The 23,531-nt window shown below is 34.8% G+C and overlaps 1 protein-coding gene across 1 annotated transcript in view; it reads left to right on the forward strand.

The window, feature by feature from the left end:
- The first annotated feature begins 10,018 nt into the window (after window positions 1-10,018).
- Window positions 10,019-23,531, forward strand: part of Eda2r (ectodysplasin A2 receptor) — a 44,721-nt gene continuing 31,208 nt past the window's right edge. The window contains 1 exon segment of the mRNA XM_063245554.1: window positions 10,019-10,105. Within this exon segment, the coding sequence (XP_063101624.1) occupies window positions 10,019-10,105 (87 nt within the window).

Below are 23,531 nucleotides of genomic sequence, written 5' to 3' on the forward strand. Positions count from 1 at the left end.
TTACTGTTTTCTTATTTTGAAGTTCCTTATAGCATTCGTTGTTTTGTTTTTATTGGCTCTACTCTGTTCTGTTTCGTTTAATTTCTAATATGTCTGAAAGTATCTGCAGCTGTTTTGAAGACAAGAGGCATTATGGTAAACATTGCTGATTTCATATTGCTATGAAGTCCTATGTCATTACACTGGTTTGTTATGATTGGCTTTGTTCTCTTTTATTTTGCTTGTTTTTGTTCTCTTTAAAATTAGAAAAAAGACAAAGAAATTGATTTATGTAGTTAGCACTTGCCTTTGAATGAGTGGAACTGACCCCAGCCCAATTGGTTATTAATTGCATCTGTACAGTAATAACTGTTTTTAAAGAGAATTTTTCTTCTCTTTTACTGCAAACAGGGGTATTACTTCTTTCTTTGTGCACTAGAATAATGAAGCAAATAAAAGAGGCTTCTTTAGCTTTGCACAATTCCCTTCATCATCCTTTGTGGATGTGATAATCTTGACATTGTAGGACCAAATGTTGCTGTCACTAACAGAATTCTTCAGTAACTTTGGAAATTGAGGAAAAAGCTTATTAAAAACTATAGTAACCATCTGTGGATTCTCAATTATTTCCTTTTCAAACACATGTTTTAACACACTTAAACACAAATAGATACTGTTTCTGTGTGTGGCCTTAGTACTGAACTACAGCTGTGGCCCTTTTCTTATTTTCTTTTTTTCCCCTATATTTAAGAAAGAATTGCTAAAATGGTACATTGGTCAGACTCAGCTCAAAACTGTGATCCTCCTATCTCAGCCTCCCTCTGTGCTGGCATTACATGCATGTACAGAAAAGATACTTTTACCACACACTCATGAAACCAAATCAAAATCAAGTAATACATCTCCAGTCCTGATCCTCCCTCTCCTCCTTATACTAAATAGCAGCTGACACTTTTGATTACTCTCACTTCTTAAACCCTTGTTCTATACTGCTGTACCAAGTTCTCTTCTCTCTCCCTTGGCTTCCCTTTCTTGATTGCTCATGGTTGTTATTTCTCTCAGCTATATGTATTGATGTCCCTCAATGTTTGATTTTTGGCATTCTTCTTTACTCATCTAGAAATGACATGATTTTTGACATGGTTTACCTAAATGCACAGTTAGTCACCACCAGAGATGTTGATTTACTTAGCCTTGAGTTGGGTGTTTTATAAAAGTCTTTTATTTGATTCTGATGTAAGACCATAAACAAGAGCTGCTTGTCTGATCTTTTATGCACTTGACTCATCATCAGTTCCAACCTTTATTCCACACTTTTCAATTTCCTATTGGGAAAAAACCATTGAAATATTCCTCTGTCCCATCTTTGTACATATAATGATTTAAAACTAAAGTGTTGTCTTTATGTTTTCCACCAAGCAACTCCACTTTTACATACTTTATGGCCATAAGATTTTCCTGGTTACCCATGCAGAGACCCTCAAAATTTTCTTTGTCTCATATCTTTCTTTTGGTCCTAACTTTGTCAGCTCTTTATGTTGCACTATCACTTTTCCTCTACTCTTTTTACTTCAATGCTTGTCCTGAATTATCCCTTAAACTTGAGCAGTAACTCTGTCAAAACTTAAAGCACAATCACGTTGATGTTCAGAAAATGATTTTTGGCCTACCTAAAATATTCCTTAAGAAAAATGAAGTTTCATTAAAAGCTGAAAGGACCTCTTCATTATTTTAATTTGATACTTCCATGTATAGCATGCCTCATTCATGTATGCTAAATTACTTTGAGCTCTGGTTTCATCTCTTACTAATTAAACTTTTAAAACAGGTTTTTTTCTGATCCTCAGTTGTTTTATTTTTATGAAATTTGTTAATTTGTAATAATAATCCTTAGCTACCTATTAAGATGATTGTAAAATCTATTGGGCTAATTGATATGAAATCTACAATCTGAAGCCTTTGACTCGGGTTGAAGATAGGATACCAGTAATCTGTAGGTTTTTTTTTTTTTAATATTTGCTCATCCAACAAATAATTCTTTAGAGTTTACAAGAGTCTCATTATCCTTTTAAGCACCAGGAATGATGAAGTGAATGTAATTGGTGTCTTTGTCTCATGGTACTTATAATCTCGTTGAAGAAAGAGCAGAAAATAAAGAAATGAATGAGCAAAATACTTTGTGTGTTATAAATGTTATAGGTCATAAATGTGATACAGGCTAATAAAACAAGAAAGTGACAGTAAGCATGAATAGAAATTATAATTTTAAGCGTGGTCAGAGAAGTCTTGCTAAGAAGATGGTAAGCACAAATAACAGAAGTAGATAAAGGAGTCAGTAATATGAATATCTAGAATACAACATTCCTGGCTTGAGTAGGTGTGGCAGCCTAAAGGTGAGAGCATGCATGATTTATTAGAAGAACAGCAAAGAGGTTACCATGAATGGGGTGAAGAGAGTAAGGGCAAAAGTAGTGGAGAATTAGACCAAAGTGATAATGGTGGGAGTTAAGGTAGGTAGATTATTAAGGTCTCATCAGTATTAGATGCACTTTCGTTTTATTATGACATCCACTAAAGAATTTTTAAATTGGAAACGACATGATATATCATGATAAAACCACATCACTTTCATTCCTTTAAACCTTTATGTCATATTGTCCCTCAAAAAAATTAGTCTTTCACCAACTTAGTCCTTTATTAGATTCCCACTGAATGTGGGGAAAGAGAAACTTTCTCTGACAGTACTTTATCTATAAGCAAAACGGACAAGACCAAAGCCAAAAGAACTCTTAAAATAGTGATATTTTAGAATTGACTATATGTAAAAATCACCTGGTTACTGGACAAATGCTAGGTGTTCATGTCATATCCCTCATAGATTACATCAGAATCTCTGGGATAAGACCTATGTATCAGTGTTCTTTAAAACTCCCAAGGTGCAGCCAAATATAAAAACCACTGTTCTAAGAATGTGGCCAAAGGAGCTCTCTCATACTACAAATGGAATCTTAATTCTGGTACTGGGTAGAATGTAGAGAGGCAAAATTCATAAACAGTGGAATGGAAGTAAATGAGGTATTTGGTATTTAAAAGTAGGCCATGGACAAGAAAAGGCAAGGGTACGAATGGCTTGGGCCAGACCAGAAAAGGGCTGAAAGTCAGCACCAAATAGTCAACACCTGGATTGTTGGTCAAACATCTGAAAAGTATGAGTGGCCTATACAGATTAAATTCTTGAATTTCAAAGAAAAGAGCATTCTCAGGGCCAAGCTGAACAACTACTTTGCTTTAGCCAATCCTGTGCATGTGAGTGGATGACTGAGCTCATAGAAGCAGAATGGACAGAGAATGGACCAGCTGCTGTCTTCCTCACCCTTTTTCCACTTTGTCTTAGCCAAAAGACTGAGAAAGTTATTTCCTTACTCTTTACAATTCCAGACCTGCAATTTCCAGGCAAAGTAAATATGCTGAAGTCCTGAGTTCTTAATTTAGACTTGTCATTCTGTTGTGCCTATCCAGCCTAGATTAAAAGAGTGTGTTTCATCCCACAGGCATGTGTGGAAACTGAGAAGAGCAGTAGCCACAAGCTGAGGCCATAGGCAGCTGCAACCTCTACAGCCTGAATACTTCACATCCATGAATTAGAAACTTGCCAGTATTAATTGTTCAGGGTACAATAAACTAATGTGGGGAATTATCCTTAATGTTAGCCTCATTGCTTGCTTCTCTGCTCTATTTTTCTACAGTTTGACTCTTCTCATTGTTTTTAAAATAAGAACTGGGGGAATGGACAAAACAGCAGCAGCATGACAAGAAACAGGCCAAATAAAGAAAAACTAGTCATGCTATCAGATGTCAGCATTTCTTGTTAGACTCAACACACACACACACACACACACACACACACACACACACACACATACACACACACACACATACACACACATACACAGAGGGGAGTCTATGTCTATACTTATTTTTGAGAGAGATAAGATCTATGTCTATATTTATTTATTGTGGAGAGAGAGGAGAGAGAGAGAGAGAGAGAGAGAGAGAGAGAGAGAGAGAGAGAGAAGAGATAAAGTTTGGATGAAGCAAATCACAATTGGAGATACATATAAGAACATCCATAGCAGTTTTAATATAATTTACTTTGTTGCTAACTTAGGCAATACCTATTAAAATAACATATAGTAATTAAAGTATTAAATAAAAAAGCTGATGAAATATTTTAAAAAATCAAGATATAATTCATGATCATACAGTTCACACCCTTCAAGTATACAGTTTGTGGATTTTAATATTACTTACAAAGTTGTACAACAATTATATCTAATTCCAGGCTATTTTTCTCAAAGTTAACAGAAACTCACATCCATCACACAATCTCTCCCTCCTCCCTTCACCTCCTGGCAAAACAGTAAAAATAGTTTCTTTCTGATTAGATTATTTATTCTGAACTTTTACTGTAAGCAGAATTATATCATGCTTGCAATTTTGGATTAGCTTCTTTCACTGTACATGTGTCCAAGACTCATCTACATTATAGCATGCAATAAGTATTTCATTTTTTGGACTGAATAATATTTCATTATATGATTGGACCAAAATTTGTTCCTCTGCTTACAAATTGATGGACTGTTTTTTTTTTTTTCTACTTGTTTGGCCATTATAAATAATGTTGCCAAGAATACTCCTGTAGAACTTTCCATGAACATATGTTTTCAATGTTTTGCAATATATACATAGGAATGAAATTACTAAGTTATATGGTAATAGTATATTAAACATTGTGTGGAATTGCAAAATCATTTTTAAAAGGAGTTGCATCATGTTATATTCCCAACAATAGCAGTATATTAAAGTTCCAAAGTTTCTACATCTCTGATAATACTTTCTTGCTCATACTTTTGATTATATCTGCCATAGTAAGTGTAAAGTAGTATTTAATTGTAGTTTTGGTTTGTATTTCCTTTATTTCTAATGATTCTAAAAATGTTTTCATGTTATTATTGGTCACTTGCACATTTTCTTTGAGTAATCTTTGTTCAAATACTGTGTTTTCTTTTTATGTAAGAGTTCTTCATTACATTCCAGGTACAAGTCTGATCAAGATGGATGATTTGCAAATTTCTTCTTGTATTATGTGCATTTTATTTTCATTTATCCTTTGTTTTTTACTGTGATTAACATATGTATTATGCTTGTGTATGCATTTTAGTGTGATATTGCAACACATGCATCCAGTGTGAAAATGACATATGCAATCTTCCATTCTCCTTCCATCTTTCTAATATAGTCATAATATCCTTCCAAAGCAACAGTATACAGTTTAATAAATATTGTTACTGTCCTACTAGCCTGCTTTGAAATTGTCGTTTTTATTTTTTTCTCTTTAAAATATTAAAAAAGCATAGGGGTTTCAAACTTTTGAATTGTGAATGTAAGTGTAAATTTGTCTAGTATTTTCTTTTATTGCTTTTTCATTTGGTAACATGCCTAAGAAATTATTGCCTATTCCAAAGCCACAAAGTTACATACCTCTTATTTTAAGAAAATAATTTTAAAAGTGCAGAATTTTTTTTATTTCATATTAAGAAAAAGAACTCTTGTATGCCAGAACCCTTCTATGATTTCATTGTATATTAAGTTGAAGGATCAGTAAAGCCAATCATGGTGATTCGCAATTACCAGAGTAGCAATTACCTGCGAGCCGAGTCAATATCACCTGAGAAAAGCACGTGAGGGAGCCTACTGAGGTAATGGAAACATTCTGTATCTTTATCTGTGGAATGTTTATGTGAGTGTGTACATAGGTAAACATTCATTAATTCACTTAATAGTTGTATTTTATATATGTATACTTTGTAGTGCAATAAAAAATACATGAACTGTTCTAGCATGTGACCCATGTGAATTTTCTAGAGCACTGCTACATTACTCCATTTGATGTCTAAACTACTCTTCAGAGTTCCACAAGGTAGGTAAAAGTATCTCCATTTTATTGACAGAGAAACTGAGTGAGCTGCCCAAACTCCAAGGAGAAGTTTGAGTTGGTGAAAGAGCTGGAATTCCTGTCAGGAACCATAAACTTCTTTCTACTGCAGCTATCTAGGCTTTGTTCATTGTCTTTCCATTTTCTGTTTTTTTTTTTTTTCCTGAGTTGTTGGTGAGTTGAAGGCAACATTTCATGATGTAGCCTGCAAACAGCACAACTGAGTAGACAAGGGGATTGGGCAGAAATGGAATCCCAGAATGTGTCATACTCCAGAAGAAAATACAAAAGACAACTAAAATTTCCCCCTCTGTCCCATTCCCACTAATTTCTTTTAAATTTTCATTCCAAAGCAATGGTCCCAGGTTTCCAAACTTTGATCAAGTGACTTTACCATATTCAGGAATATCTTGCTGAAAAATGTTCAGTAAATAGTGAGGACAATGTCCATTTTAGTCAAAGTGATTTAGGTATTGAAGATATTGGGAGGAGTCATTCTCAAATTTCAGGTTACTGCTGGCAGCAGGTAGTGAGGAGAAATGTGTTATGGTAAAAAAACATATATTAAACTTGGTTTTCATTTTTTCTATTTCCTTTTTTTTTTCTTTTTTGTCCCAAGGATCAAAGTCATGACCTTGCACTTGTCAGAAAGGTGCTTATGCCACTGAGTTAAATTCCTGGCTAGGTTTGAATTTCACATTGCAACTGCAGTTAATCAATGAAAAAGCTTAGGTGCCTTTTCCTTTTCTCCCTCACAAATCTTAAAAATGACAGATGTGCACTCCTCTTTGCAAAATCGCCACCCTTCCAAATGGGATGAAGGAAAGAGCCAGGTTAAACTTGGAAGAATGGGGAAAGAACTCAATAATTCCTCCACATCTCAGATGCATAAAGCCCTATACTAGATCTTTAACATATATATCTTTACATTTAATTCTCTAAATTACTAGACAATGTATCAAAATCTATATTTTTACAGATGCTTTAAAATATGAAACCGTTTTAAGAACATATAACTAGTGAGTTGTAGTGTTGGTATTCATCCCCAAGTCTGCATATTCCTAACACCTTTGATTTTTCCTTATGAGATGTTATTTCTTACTGTTTAAAAGTCATTTCTTGAGAAATAAATAATTTAAGTTGATAGGCACATAATCACAGTTTAAGAAGCAAAACATCTTGACAAGCTAATAAATCACAAGCATGAGTGTGGTATATACTCTCTGCCTGGTACAGGGCTAGGCACTGGCTGGGCAGTGGTCCCTAATCTAGGGAATTTAAAGTTATTACTGTGGGAGAAGTTTGGGGGATTCGATGAACTTTTCTGTCACAGAGAAGTTCTAGAATTTCAGCTAGACTAGTGGAATGTCCATCTGCAATTTATGGGAGTGAGTGATTTTCTTAAAATCTATGTAGTTTTTCTTAATTTCTCTTAAAATGCGAAGGCGGCTTCATCTGCCACATGACACTGGTGATCACAAGGAAAAAACTGATACAATGTTGCACATTGTTCTTGGATAATGAGATTAAACCCTCATTAGATAATTTTGTCCATACATACTGACTTCCTCAGACTAGGCCAGAATCGATGTTTTTATTCTCTTCAATAAAAACAATTTGTTCAGCTTCTAATGAAAGATGATTTAATTTATACGCATTGGATAAGCAATTTAACAAAAAAAGAGAGAAAAATAAATACTCTTAATTACCTGGGTCCTGATATGGGGGTTTGGCAATAAACATCTCAGCTAGACAGAAATCTAACAACCAGGGTAAGAGGGATTTTTTTTTTATTGGTACCAGAGATCAAATTCACGACTGCCGGCTTGCAAGGCAGGTGCTTATGCTGCTCAGATAAATCTCCAGTCCCTGAGGGATATGTTCTTTTCTCATAATGTTTACTAAGTGGCTGTACCTCTGGAAGTAGCATGTCACAGACACCTAAAGGCCTCCAGTAGCTGCCATGAAAATTTGAAATGGCCCGAGTCAAGAGTTTATTTGAAAAGGAGTTCAGATTTTTGGTCCATCCAATGCTTTATGTTTTTCTAGAAAAGAAAAAGGTACAGGATAATTGTGTACACCATTATGCTGGCTTTCTTCTCATAGCAGTGAGTTTCCTTGTCATGAATACTGCGATACCACTGGTGATTTTTGTGCTCAGTGAGAATGGTATGTAGCAAGGAGAGGACAGTATACTTAGTGAGGCTGATTCCATGGGCCATTAATCAAAAACATACCATTAGAAGATATATTTACCTTCCAGAATAATGAATTTCTCTTTTCTTTTCTGTCTTTTTCTCATTAATTCAGAACCTTCACATTGATCAAGAGTGATCTTTTGTTATTTTTTATTTTGTGACAAGGTCTCACTAAATTGCTAAATTGCCCAGGACAGGCTTGAACTTGCAATCCTCTTGCCTCAGCCACTAAGAGTACTAGGATTACAAGTGTGTGCCATAGCACCTGAATCAAAAATGGATTTCACAGAGCACTTTATTCAGAATGAAGAAATGGGAAAGAGCACCCTTGTGGATAGTGAGAAAACAAGAAAGTTATCAAGGGTATTTTATCCTGTCTTCATTGGGGACTTTTGTGGTGGCCACATAAAAAATACATACACACGCTGCTCTTTTGGTTTGAAAATATACATTCAGTACTTTTGTTTTTGTGCTTATAGAAAGGGAACTGAGGACCTTGTGCATGCTGCCATTGAGCCACATCATCTCAGGGTTTTAAAGACTTTGAATAAGAACCAGAAATTCACCATGATAGGAATAAGTAAAAATTTTCATCATCCTTTTCTTTTTTACAAGGTCAGGCCTCATTTATTAACTACTTTCATTAAATTCTTCTTTATAAAGATAACCTCTGTATATATACAATGTCTAAAACTTATGAACATTCAAGTGGCAAACTTTCACAAATAGGAACAGACCTAGAAATATGAACATTCATAGTTGGGAACAAATCATGGAGGCAGCACACTTGTCTGGCAGGCACTGTCACAGTTGTGCTCTGCTATGTGGTTACTGTACAGAGTGACAATGCAGAGCTCAGGACATCTGAAAGCTTTATTTTCAGTGTGTGTGTGTGTGTGTGTGTGTGTGTGTGTGTGTGTTTAGTTTTTTTATGCTTTGCATTGTGTATTAGTGTCAAAGATATATGAGTCTCACTTTTTTGGAGTTAAGAACAAATCTGACTTATTAATGTTTTCCTAAAATGGCAGATAGGATGAAACTCCCCCAGTTTTAGCACTGAAATATGTGTTGGAAAATCTCTTTTGCCTGAATAAACTGGATTAGAATTCATATAATCTCTCAGTCCAATACATCCTTAAAGTTATCTTTCTATCAGAAACTATTATCTGAGTAATGCTTTCCTTTCTCAACACTTTAATGTACCAGGATATTTCTATGTATTGTGTCATCATCCCATTCTGCCTAGGATAGAAGAAACAAGAGCTAGTGGTCCTCAGAAATACAAAATACTCTGTTGGCAAATAAAAACAATGTATCAGCTTTATCATGCATAAAATAAAGATAATAATTCCAGAGCTCCTTGTGTCACAGGACTATTATGCACAACAAATAATAAAAGGCAAGGACGTGCTTACTAAAGTCTTTAGAATTGTTTCCACATCAAGGATCATGCTTTTTCTGTATACCTGTACAGAAGTCAGCTACTTCTCTTGTCATTTGTTTCAGTGCTTGACATAATCACTAACTATGACCATATAAGCAAGAACTGTGGCCTCTGTGTTTCTGTTTCCCTATTTGAAGAATGGAGCTAATAACGATCCCAGAAATATTTTTTTGAAAATTTAATGAATTGTCACATGTAAAGCACTTAAAAGAGTTTGTGGCACATGGTTAAGGCTGTATGAGTCAGATATTTTTGTTTGAATTTCTCCACTCCTCTCCCTAGGAGCCAAAGATTAGATTAAGTGGATTCAGAAAACAAATGATGCAATAGTCATTAATTATCTTGTGGTACCTTTCTACTCACTCCCTACATCTTATATTCTGTATCCACAGTTTTCTCAACATGGACTGCCAAGAGAATGAGTACTGGGCCTAATGGGCACACTGTGTCACTTGCCAAGAATTTGGTCCTGGGCAGGAACTCTCTAAGGTAAGTCCCTCAAATCATTATACTTATTTTTTCACAATTTAGGATCAATTTGACAACTGAGAGAGGCCAACATTAAGGTAGTCAGGCTTGTCTGTGACTGATCTAGTTAAGCAGTGAAACATGAGATGCAGAGAATATACAAATGCAGTCATTATTGTAGCATGAAGTCAGCCTAGCAGGGTCAATCAAGATCAGAGAAGAGTTTCATGAGATAATGGGTAATTCAAGGGGATATGTATACTATAGAGACACAGGAGGACAGTTTGGCATGATAGCAATCTGTCTGCTAAAACAAGACTCACCCACGTGGGGTTGCATAGGCAGATTAGGTCTTGGAAATGGAGAAGAATGGAAAAGCAAGAAGGATCAAATGTAGCCTTGTCTCAAACAGTCTGGGCTATTGAAAATACTATGCAAGGGATGGTTAAAGGATTCAAGGCTAAGGAACCAGAGTGTGTCTAGAATCCCAGTTAAAGATAAAGTTCAGAACAAAACAACCAACAAGATAGAGAAAAGAGTGGGGCTAGAGTGCTTGTTTCTGTTTCAGGTTGTCTGCTAGTCCCTGAACTGGTGGTAGTACTGATTGTAGGTTGTAGCTGGTGTTACACAAATTAGAAGATAATTTCTGTGCATCCATATTCTGTGTTCATTAATTCAGTCAGTAAGTAATTATGTGTTGAACATCTACGAAATGGCAAATATTTTCATGGGCACCATGGATATTGCAAAACAGAGAAAAGACAAAGTCTTTGCCCTCATGAATGTTACCTTTTAAGTAGTGAAACAAAAATGGGACACATACATAGGTAAATGTGGAATCGGTATCTGAAGACATGACAAAAACTAAATCAGGGTGATATGACACAGAGGGACTGGGGAGCTATTTCAAGTCAGGAGGTGGTGGAAGGACTTCTTTTTTCTAGGGAAAGTTACAGTTAGTGCAGTGTCCAAGATGAGAATGAACCAGCTATTTTCTTTCTTTTTAATATAAAGAGAAACAAAACAAAACAATAAAAGAGTACAAGTAATACAGAATTTCAAAAAAAGATAAACAGTAAGAAATCACTAGTTAATAAATTACATATCATCATCTCATACAAAGTGGACATTCAGTGAAACTGCAAACAATTGTGTTTAATGATCCAACCAAAGCTTAGGAATATGGTCATCTATCTTACAAACCTAAACACCTTGTCCTTTATTTTCATCTCTTTTTTACAATAACATTTAAACATTTTGGGTTTTATTACTCCCACAGTTCTTATTACTTTTTTGGAAGAGAATAAAACCAAATGTGACAAAACAAAGCAGAGTCAGTCAAAACAAAGGATGGACATAGTACATGATGTAAAAACAAAACACTAGGTAATCAACAATGGTTACCATAAGATCCATTGCTACCTTAAAAAGAATTGCCTGTATCACAAGGTATAACAAAATTGAACATAACAGTACAGAACAAAACCAATAAAACCTAAACATTGGAGACATTACTGAACTTCAAAAGAAGATAATAGTCAAACCATCACAGTGAATCTTATTGCCTTCAAAGTAGTTGCCTATACCCTCAAACTGATAATATCAAACAGAACAGAATATAGTAAAATCACTCAAAACAAGATGGTGAGATCAATATGGGACTTCAAATAGAGTACATAGTAAATAAAAAAATTACTATAATATATCCTGCTAATTTTTAAAAAAATTCCCTTAATTAAAAATAATAATAATAAATTTTTAAAAAGAGGGTAGATTGAGAAAAAAGAGGAAATAACAGCATAACAATACAGGTCAGAACAACAATTTAAGTAACATAGTGTTTCACCACAAGATAACCTGACTTAATAGTAGTTACCATAGTGTCTCTTTCCTTGAAATATTTAAGTATAACTTCATATACTATAGCATCAAACATATCAAGACAGTGTGAAACCATTCAAGAGGATAAAAGTATAACAAGGTATTTAGAATCAGCTAACCGGAAACAAACAACGGTTTCTATATTATCACTTTGCCTGTAAATATTTTGTTTATACTATCATATATAATAAAATCCAATAAGATACAACATGATAAAAGCAATGAACGCAGAAAAACAATTTGAGGGGACCTCAAAACAAGATGATACTAAATCAACACCAGCTATTATGGTGTCTTGTTTTCTTCAAAATACCTGTTCATATCATCAGAGACAATACTATCAAACAGCCCAGAATAAAACCATTCCAATTAGTGCGTGAAAACTTTTTAAGGTTTCAAAACCATATAATGGGGAATCATGATTACCACATGTTTCCAAGATCTGACTATTACAAATTGTGCTGCTAAAACATGAGTGCACATATATGACTTTGGTGTGAAGTTTTCAGTTCTTCTGGGAATATGCCTAGAAGTGGAATAGCTGGAACAAATGGGATTTCCAATCCCAGCTTTTTGAGAAGTCTCCAGACTGACCTCCACAATGGTTGCACCAGTCTACACTCCCACCAACAGTGCAGGAGAGTTCCTTTTTCCCCACAGCCTCGCTAGCATTTGGTAGTTTTCTTCATCCTGGTCATTCCCTCAGGAGAGATAAAATCTCAGTGTGGTTTTGATTTGCATTTCTCTAATGAGTAATGATGATGAACATTTTTTCATGTATTTATTTTCCATTTGTATTTCTTCATCTTAGAAGCGTGTATTCATCTGAGATGCCCATTTTTGAATTGAATCTTTGAACTTTGAGGGTCTGATTTAAAAAAAAAATGTATATGTTTTAGATAAAAGTCTTTTATCTGAGGGACAGTTCACTAAGATTTTTTTTCTCAGTTTATGGGTTTTCTTTTCACTATGCTGGAGACTTCTTTTGACATGCAGAAATAATTTAATAAGAGGTGATCATAGTTATTGATTCTGGGAAGTATTTCCCATGTGGTTTGAATCCGGTTCATGAATTCTCTACCTACCCCTATGTCTTCAAGGGTCTTAGCCAATTTGTTTTTCAATAGATTTAGTAATTCTGTTTTAATATTTAGATCTTTGATCCATTTAGATTTTAATTTAGTACATGGTGATAGGCATGGGTCTAGTTTTAGTTTTCAGCATATGGAAAGCCAGTTTTTCCAACACCATTTTTTAAAGTGACTGTCGTTCTTCCAGTGAGCATGTTTGTCCCCTTTATTAAAGATAAGGCTGTTGAGTGTGTTTGTAGTTGTGGCTGTGTCTTCTAATCTATTCCATTGATCTTTGGCTCTGTTTTTATTCCAGAGCCATGTTGATGTGACTACAGTTACTTTGTACTACAACTTCAAGTCAGGGATTGTGATGCCTCTTGCCTTGCCTTTGCTGCTTAGAATTGTCTTTGCTATTCTAGGTGTCTTCTTACTCCAGATGAATATTAGGATTGATTTCTCGAGTTCCCTTGAGGTATGTTGATGGTATTTTTATTGGGATTGCATTAAATCTGTATAATCATTTTGGGAGAATGGCCATTTTCACAAAATTTATTCTTCCTATCCATGAGCAAGGGATGTTTTTCCATTTTTGGAGATCCTCTTCGGTTTCTTTTTTTAGTATATTATAATTTTCCCTGTATAGGTCTTCCATTTCTTTTGTGAGAGTAATTCCTAATTATTTCATTTTTTTGGCTGCTAATGAGAAATATGTGGCTTCTCTTATTTCTCTTTCAGTGAATTTTTTTGTTAGTGTTCAGGAATGCTATTGATTTTTGAGTATTGTTTTTGTATTCAGTTATGTTACTGAATTTATTTATTATACCTATGATTCTTTCAATGGAGTTTTGGGGGTCTTCTATGTAGAGAATCATGACATCTGCAAACAATGATAATTTAACTTCTTCTTTTCCTATCTTTACCCCTTTTATTTCTCTCTCTTGTCTAATTGCTGGCTACTATCTCCAGTACTATATTAAACATGAGAAGTGATAAGGGACATCCTTGTCTTGTGCCTGATTTTAAAGTAAAGGCCTTCAATTTTTGGCCATTTAGTGTGATACTAGCAGTTGGTTTGTCATAGATGGCCTTTGTTATATTGAGGTAAAGACAACCTATTCTAATTTTCTGTAAAGTTCTTATCATAAATGAATGTTGGACCTTATCAAAAGCTTTTTCTGCATCTATAGGAATGATCATGTGATTCTTAATTTTGGCTTTATTGATATGGTGGATTACAATTATTGATTTATGTATGCTGAACCCTCCCTGCATGCCTGGGATGAATCCCACTTGGTCATAGTGTATAATCTGTTTGATGATTTGTTGTATCCTATTTGCCAATATTTTACTGAGGATTTTTGCATCTTTGTTCATTAGGGAAAATGGTCTTAGTTCTCTTTTTTAGTTGGGCCTTTCTCAGGTTTTGGTACTAGAGTAATATTTGCTTCCAGGAATGACCCAGTAAGGATTGTTTCCCTTTCAATTTCATTGAAGAGTTTGAGGAGTGTCGGCATTAGGTCTTCTTTGTATTTCTTGTAGAATTCTGCAGTGAATCTGTCTGGGCCTGGGCTCTTCTTTGTAGGTAAGAACTTAAGTACGTTTTCAATTTCATTAATAGAGATTGGGTTATTCAACTGTTGTACATCTTCTTGATCTAGCTTTGGTAGTTCATATATTTCTAGGAATCTGTCTATTTCTTCTGTGTTATCAAACCTTTGAGAGTAGAGGTTTTCTAAATAAGTGTTTATGATCTTCTGTATTTCTACAGAGTATGTAGTGATTTGGCCTATTTCATTATTTATTGCATGAATTTGAGATTTTTCTTTCCTTTTTAAATAAGTTTTTCTAGAGGCTTATCAATTTTATTTATTCTTTCAAAGAACCAACTCTTTGATTCATTGATTCTTTGGACTGTTTTCTTAGTCTCTATTGCATTGGTTTCTGCTCTGATTTTTATAATTTCCACTCTTCTTTTGGCTTTGGGTTTGACTTCCTCTTCTTTTTCTAGATGATTGAGGTATAATATCAGAATATTTATTTGTATTTGTTCTGTTTTCCTAATGTGGGAACTCAGTGCAATAAATTTTCCTCTGAAGATGGCTTTCATTGCATCCCGCAGATTCCGGTAAGTTGTATTTGCCTTTTCGTTTGCTTGTATGTATTGTTTAATTTCTTCTTTAATTTCCCCTGTGAGCCACTAATTACTCAAGAGTGTGTTACTCAGTTCCCATGTGTTTGTGGGATTTGTGCGTATCTTTTTGTCATTAATTTCTAATTTCATAGCCTTATGATCCGATAATATCCAAAGGATAATTTTAACCATTTTGCATTTATTTAAATATGTTTTGTGAGCTAATATATGGTTTATTTTAGGGAATGACCAATGTACTGCTGGGAAAAATGTGTATTCAGATGTTGTGATGGAACAGGCTGTATATGTCTATCAAGACCATTTGTTCATATGTGTGATTCAGTTCTGTTTGTTCTTTGCTGATTTTCTGCCTGGTTAATCTGTCCCTTGGTGTCAATGGTGTCTTAAGTTCTTCTGTTAAATTGTGTTACTGCTAATTTGTTTTTTCATTTCTGTTAATACTTGTTTTATATAACTGGTTGCTCTGGAATTTGGTGCATATATATTTAAGATAGTTATCTCTTCCTCTTGAAGTTTTTCCCTAACCAGTATGTAGTGACCTTCTTTATGTCTTCTGATCATTATTGGTTTCAAGTTCAGATTGTCTGCAAACAGTATAGGTACTCCTGCTTTTTTTGGCTTCCTGTTGCAGGAAGTATTGTTTTCCATCCTTTGACTTTCAGTCTGACAGCATACTTTTGGATTATATGGGCTTGTGGACAGCATATGTTTGGATTTTGTTTCTTGATCCATTCTGCAAGTCGGTTTCTTTTAATTGGTGCATTGAGGCCATTTACATTAATGGTTATAACTGTTATATGTTGGTTTATTGTTGACATGTTATCTTTCTGCTGTTGCATCTTTATCTTTCTGTTCTGCTTAATTATCTGCTTTGCTTAGTGGTTTTTTCCTAAGTGTATCTAAACTGTCTTTCAAAATTCTTTGCAGGGCTGGCTTGATGATCATGAAGTTGTTCAGCTGTTCTAAACCAGCTATTTTTAAGGAAGGAAAATTCATTCAACTGATGTATGTTGAGTAAGAGGGAGAATATTTCATAGTAAGAGGGAAAAAGAAGTATGAGTCAGATCATCTGGTAACATGAACTCTATGATGAGACATTTTAGTTTTTGAAGTGCACTGGAAACCAGTTGGTGTGTTTTGAGTAGGACATTGACATTTTCCTATGACAAAGGAAAATGAAATTATTAGAAAGCCTATTTTTTACCCACATATGTACGTCAAAAAATGAAGAGAATATTTCCTAGGGAAACCAATAAATTTGAGCATTGACCCTAATTTTAACTCTTTACACATATTATTGGGATGTTCACATAGTAAATAAGAGATTGAAGAACTGAGATATTGTAACACAAGGTAGATCATGCTGGCTATTGGTATAAACTCAATGAAATATGTTGCTTGTGTTTACAGAAATATTTTAAATTACTTCATTCTTGATTATAAGAAGCCTTTCAATTGGGGTTGAGGATGTAGTTCATTGTTTAAGATTTTGTTTAGCATTTGTGAGGACTTAGGTTCCATACCTATACCACAAAACGGTGTGACAGATGTTCCTATTCTACTTTATACATGACTTTTACCTTTAAAACTATCCATATTTACAAAGTTTAACTTCTTCAAGGAGAAAATATGTCTGTTTTACAAACTGCTATTTTCAAACTCTTAAAAAGAAGCCATGATGAAAACTCTTTTAAACAAAGCCATGATGAAAAATATAACCCCTGTGTTATACTGTTCAAGTTGTGAAATACTAAGAATAAGCATACCTTTGTATCTGAAGGCTGGTTTAAAGAGATGTGTCTGGTTGCCAAATTGACAAGGCAGAGTGGCATGACACTGGGGCAATACTGCAAGGAAAAAGCTAGCAAAAGCAGCCTAATCAAAAAAGAGGGAAGAGCAAGCCTCTTTTCCTCCCTTATAGTACAAAAGCCAACCCTGCACTCTCCGGGGTGGGTGTAGTACTTACAAAATCTCTGTGCCCTCCTCTTTCACAAGATGAGGATACTTAAAATTAAGGATCCTGGATCCATGCTGAATCTCTAAACTAAACTTCTCAAATTGACACAATGCATCAACCATAAAATATACCCCTTGTCAACTTGGCAATCAGACACATTTCTTTAAACCAGCCTTCAGATACAAAGGTATGCTTATTCTTAATATTTCACAACTTGAACAGTATAACACAGACTTAACAATCATTGAGAACCAGTATTAAGTCTATCAAAATTATATTACATGATATTATGTTATGTTATATTATATTATAAATATAACATTTTGTCATTGGCCTCCCAAAGACTCATGCACATACCTTTATGCAAAAGGCATTCAGTACATCAGCAAGAGTTGTCAAAGTCCTAAGAGATTAAGTATTGCTGAAAAGTCTCCTCTGAGATGTAAGGCAAACATTAGCTGCAAGCCCCTGTACAAATAAAAATAAACATGCAATAACACAAGATAGAAACTTTCATTCCAAAAGTTACAAACAGGAAAGTACAAAGAATTGGGACAAAAGCAAGCCTAAAATCAAGCAAAGCAAATGTTAAATGCTATAGTTGCATGTCCAGCATTTGAAGTAATCTGTATGAAATTGTGAGCTCCAAAATGTTTGTGTGGTTCCACTCTATGGAACTTTTAGTGGTTATAGGCCCCAGGGCTTCTCTTTTAGGCCTATTCTGCTCAATATTTACAGGTTCCCTTAAGATGATCCACACTTCTGGCTAAACCCCGAAACAATAGGCTCAACATTGGACTGCCTTGAAATTCTTTTGCCAGGTTAATTAGTCCACCATCCTTAATCTTAGTCTCGGACAACATCTTTGGGCATGAGCAAAAGACTGACAAACATTTTGCTGAGCCATAACATATATAATCTGGAGTCCAGCATACAATGAAGTCCTTCTGTGTGGAAATCTGACAAGCCTGGTCTTTACTGACAAGATTTCTATCAGCCTTCTGGTCTTCTGAGCTCTGACCAAACTCTCCCATACGTAACAGCCTAAGGTATTCCAGGCCTACTGTTTCAGGCAACATTTCCAAGCTTTTCAAGTTCTTTCCACAAGCCATTTCCAAAGGCTCTTGAACCACATGCTCAGGTATAGAGACAGGAACAACCCCACTCTTCTGGTACCAAATTCTGTGTTGGTTACTTTTACTTTTCAGTAATGACCTATGAAGGATTGCTTCCTTTTCAGTTTCATTGAAGAGTTTGAGGGTGTCAGCATTATGTCTTCTTTTTATTTCTGGTGAAATTCTGCAGTGTATCCTTCTGGGCCTGGGCTCTTCTTTGTAGATAAGGACTTAATTTCATTAATAGAAATTCAGTTATTCAGAAGTTTTATATCTTCTTGACCTGCCTTTGGTACTTCATATGTTTCCAGGAATCTGTCCCTTTCTTCTGTGTTATGGAACATATGAGAGTAGAGGTTTTTGAAATTGGTGTTGATGATCTTCTGTATGTCCACAGAGTCCGTAGTGATTTCACCTTTTTCATTCCCTATTGCATGAATTTGAGCTTCTCTTCCCTTTTTAAATAAGGTTTGCTAGGGGTTTATCAATTTTGTTTATTCTTTCAAACAACCAGCTCTTGGATTCATTGATTTTTTGGATTGTTTTCTTAGTTTCTGTTTTCATTAATTACTGCTCGATTTTTATAATTTCTTCCCTTCCTTTGGCTTTGGGCTTGACTTGCTCTTCTTTTTCTTGATATTTAAGGTATATCATCGGGTTATTTATTTGTATTTATTCTGTTTTCCTGATGTGGGAATTCAGTGCAATAAATTTTCCTCTGAGGACAGCTTTCACAGCATCTCACAGATTCCAATAAGTTGTATTTGAGTTTTAATTTTCTTATAGGCATTTTTAAATTTCTTCTTTAATTTGCCCTGTTGTGCATTAATTTCTCAAGAGTTGAGCAGGCGGTCGTGAGTTCGATCCCCGGTACCGATAAAAATGAAAAAGACAAAAAAAAAAAAAAAGAGTTTGTTATTTAAATTCAATGTGTTTGTGGGATTTTTGGCAGTTTCTTTTTTCATTAATTTCTAGTTTCATGGTGCTATGATCAAATAACATGCATGGGATAATTTCAACTCTTTTGTATTTATTTATATATGGCCTAGTATATGGTCTGTTTTAGAGAATGTCCCATGTAAGGCTGAGAAGAATGTGTATTCTCATGCTGTTGGATGAAACACTGTATATGTCTGTCAAGTCCATTTGTTCACAAATGTGATCAGTTCTGTTATTTCTTTGCTGATTTTCTGCCTAGTTTATCTGTCCCTTGGTGTGAATGGTGTGTCAATGTCTCCTGTTATCATTGTGTTACTGCCAATTTGGTTTTTCATTTCTATTAATATTTGCTTTATGCTACTGGGTGCTCTGGAATTTGGTATATATATATATATATATATATATATATATATATATATTTAAGATTGTTATCTCTTCCTCTTACCAGTGTGTAATGACCTTCTTTATCTCTTCTGATCATTCTTGGTTTGAAGTTCACATTATCTGCAAACAGAATAGCCACCCCCACTTTTTGTTGGGTTCATGTTGCATTAAGTATTGTTTTCCATCCTTTGACTTTCAATCTATGAGTATGCTTTTGGATAGATGGGTTTCCTGTAGATAGCACATGGTTGGATTTTTTTGAAGGTCATTTATATTGATGATAATACCAAGAACAAATTTTAGAAAAGTAATATGAAGAAATATACTCAAAAAAGATATAAACAAATCAATACAAATACTTATGTAACCCATAGAAAGGCAACATACTACAAAAAGGAAGTATGTTGTCTGTTTCTTTCAGTTGGTGAATTGAGACCACTTACATTAATGGTTATGACTTTTATATTGGTTTATTGTTGATATGTTATCTTTCTGTTGTTGCATCTCTATCTTTCTGTTCTAATTGTCTGCTTTGCTTAGTGGTTTTTTCCTAAGTGCCTCTAAGCTGTGTTTCAGTATGCTTTGCACGGTTGGCTTGGTGATCATGAAGTTCTTCAGCTGTTCTTTGTCATGGAATTATCTTATTTCTCCATCAGTTTTGAAGGACAGTTTTTCAGGGTACATCAGTGTAGGTTGGAAATCACTTTACTTTAGGATCTTAAATACTTCACTCCATTCTCTTCTTTACTTTATTGTTTGTGCTAAGAAGTCTGCTGTGATTCTGGTAAGTTTCCCTTTATAGGTGATCTGTCTTTTCTCTCTGACAGCTTTTAATATTCTACTCTTATGTTGGATTTTTGGTATAGTTATTATTATATGTCTGAGTGTAATTTTTATTTTGATTATGGCTATTTGAAGTTCTATGTGTTTCACTGATCCTGATGTCAGTTTCCATTCTCATGTTTGGGAAATTTTAAGCTATTGCTTCTCCAAGTATCTCTTGACATCCTTTATGTTGTCCCTTCTTTTTCATTTATCTCTATCAATGCTATATTGTTTTTCATTGCATCATCTTGCAGCTGTTGAATTGCTTTTTCCTGATTCCTTGTTATTTTCAAAAGATCTTTCCTTTCCTGTTCACTAGCTGAAATCTCATCTTCATGGTCTGAAATTCTATCATCACTTTTGTTGAAGCGGTTTTGACAACTTCAATGGATTTTTTTTTTTATTTCTTGTATGTCTCTTTGAATCTGCTTCATGTATTCTGTTTGTTTCTTACATTGTTCATCCAGGGGTTCTATCTTTTTGTTTTGTTCCTCTAATTTTTTAACTGTGTCTTCTCTAGATATGTTCAGCATCTCTTGCATTTCTTTTATCATTTCTTCTTTTACCTGGGAGATTATTTCTAGCTTGAATTCCTTTAAAGCTTCCCGGAGTTGCTTCTTTATTTCAGTTGCTATTATTTCAGATATTTCACTTGTATGGCATATATTTTCTTCTACGTACATAGCTTCTAATGTTTCTTGGGATGGGCTGGAGGCTTGAGATTGTATTTTGGTCTTTTATTTCATCATTTTCCTATATTTTTGTATTTCAAGTGTTATTCCAAGGCTTCTCCTGGGCCTGTTTGAAAGCCTCTTCTATGCCCTCAGCTCCTGGGACTCTGACCACCCAGTTCCCCAGATTGAGAGAGGGTCACTATGGGTAGTGCAGAATTAGCCAAGACCTGCAGAGGCAGTCCAGTGTGGCAGGAAGTTCTTTGGCTGGTAGGAGCAATGATCTTAAACTCCTGGGGCTCAGGATGGTGCAGGGACACTCAGCTCTAGCTGTCCAGGTTCCAGAATTGAGGGTGTAGGCAGGTCCAAGATCGCTGCAGCCGGCCTAGCATGGCAGGAAGCTGGAAAGTTGGTACAGCCTGGCCGAAGACCTGCAGAGCTGGCCGAGTGTGGCAGGAAGCCTGGAAGTTCCCTCAGTTTTGATTTTTTGTATTTGATAAGGAAACAATAGCCATGTTCTGTTTGTTCTTCTGCATTTCCAATTGTTTTTTTTTTTTTTTTTATTTAAGAGGAAAAAGAGAAAAACACAAAACAAACCAAAGCGGCGTAAGGGTACACGCAATACAGAACTACAAAACAAAACAAAACAAAACAAAAAACCATAACAGTAAGAAATTACCTGCTAGTAGATTACACACTATTTTCTTGAAAATAGTTCCTCAAATCACAGTATCAAAGAACACAAGGTGGACATTCAAACAGGGAGACTGCAAACAGCTGTGTTCAATGTTCCAAAAACATTGATAAAGTCAGCTATTTAACACCCCCAAACACACTTGCTGTTATATCCGTTAGAGCTCCTTTTCTTTTTTTTTTTCCCTCTCTTTTTTACAACAAAATTTACACATCTTGGATTTTATTACTCCTTAGTGCTTATTACTTTCTTTGGGGGGGGAGAATACAGTCAAATATGGCAAAACAAAGCTGTCAGTCAATACCAAGGATAGACGTAGCACATGGTGTAGAACAGAGTACAAGTTTATCAACAATGGTTATCAACGTTGTCCCTTGTTTCCTTAAAAAGAATTGTCTATCTTATTAGATATTATAAAGTTGGACAAAACAGTAGAGAACAAGACCAATAAAACTTAGGCGTTGTAAACATTACAGGACTTCCAAAGAAGACAATAGTCAAACCAGAATGGGTATCTTAGTGAATCTTATTGTCTTCAAAGTAGTTGCCTATGTCTTCAAAATTGATACTATCATATAGAATGGAACAGAGTCTAATCAGTCAAAACAAGATCGTGGGAGTACTACAGGACTTCAAAACAAGTTAATAGGAAATCGAAAAGAGTTACTATTTATATATCCTAATTTTTTTTGAATTTTTTCTTTAATTAAGACAAACATAAGAAATGACTAAATAATTTTTTTGAAACAATAAGGGGGAGATTGAGATAAAACAGGACATAACAATATAACAATAGAGGTCACAGCATGACTGTTTCAATAACCTAGTACTTCACCACCTTATAACCTGACTTAATAGTAGTTACCATAGTGTCTTTTTCCTTGAAATATTTGGGTAAAACTTCATATACTCTAGCTTCAAATATTTTCATATCAAGAAGCCCAGAATAAAGCCTTTCTAATTAATGAGTGAAAACTTTATAAGGCTTCAAGGCCACCTAATGGGGAATCATGATTACCACATATTTTTATATATTTGAATCATTACTTACATTAGGGAAACTATTCGGTATTCACACATGCGAGATTGATTTATTTCACTTATGAGTATGGTCTCAAGCTGTGCCCATTTATTGATAAATATCTCAATGTGATCCTTCTTTATAGCTGAATAATACTCCATTGTATAGAAATACCACAACTTTTTTATCCATTCCTCAGTTGATGGGCACTTGGGTTGTTTCCAAGATCTGGCGATTACAAATTGTGCTGCTATAAACATAGGTACACATATATCACTGTGGTATGATGCTTTCAGTTCTTCTGGGAATATGCCTAGAAGTGGAATAGCTGGAATAAATGGGATTTCCAGTCCCAACTTTTTGAGAAATCTCCAGACAGATCTCCACAAAGGCTGTACCAGTCTACACTCCCACCAGCAGTGCAGGAGAGTTCCTTTTTCCCCACAGCCTCTCCAGCATTTGTTGTCGGTTTTCTTGATCGTGGCCATTCTTTCAGGAGTGAGATGGTATCTCAGTGTGGTTTTAATTTGCATTTCTCTAATGACCAATGATGATGAGCATTTTTTCATGTATTTATTTGCCATTTGCATTTCTTCATCTGAGAATTGCATATTCATCTCAGATGCCCATTTTTGGATTGGATCTTTGAATTTCGGAGGTCTGAGTTTCTTTAATTCTTTATATGTTTTAGACAAGAGGCCCTTGTCTGAGAGAGAGTTCACTAAAATCTTTTCC

Source organism: Cavia porcellus, unplaced genomic scaffold (genome assembly GCF_034190915.1).
Source record: "Cavia porcellus strain 051 isolate PalLab524CR breed Dunkin Hartley unplaced genomic scaffold, mCavPor4.1 scaffold_3, whole genome shotgun sequence".
Lineage (NCBI taxonomy): Eukaryota > Metazoa > Chordata > Mammalia > Rodentia > Caviidae > Cavia > Cavia porcellus.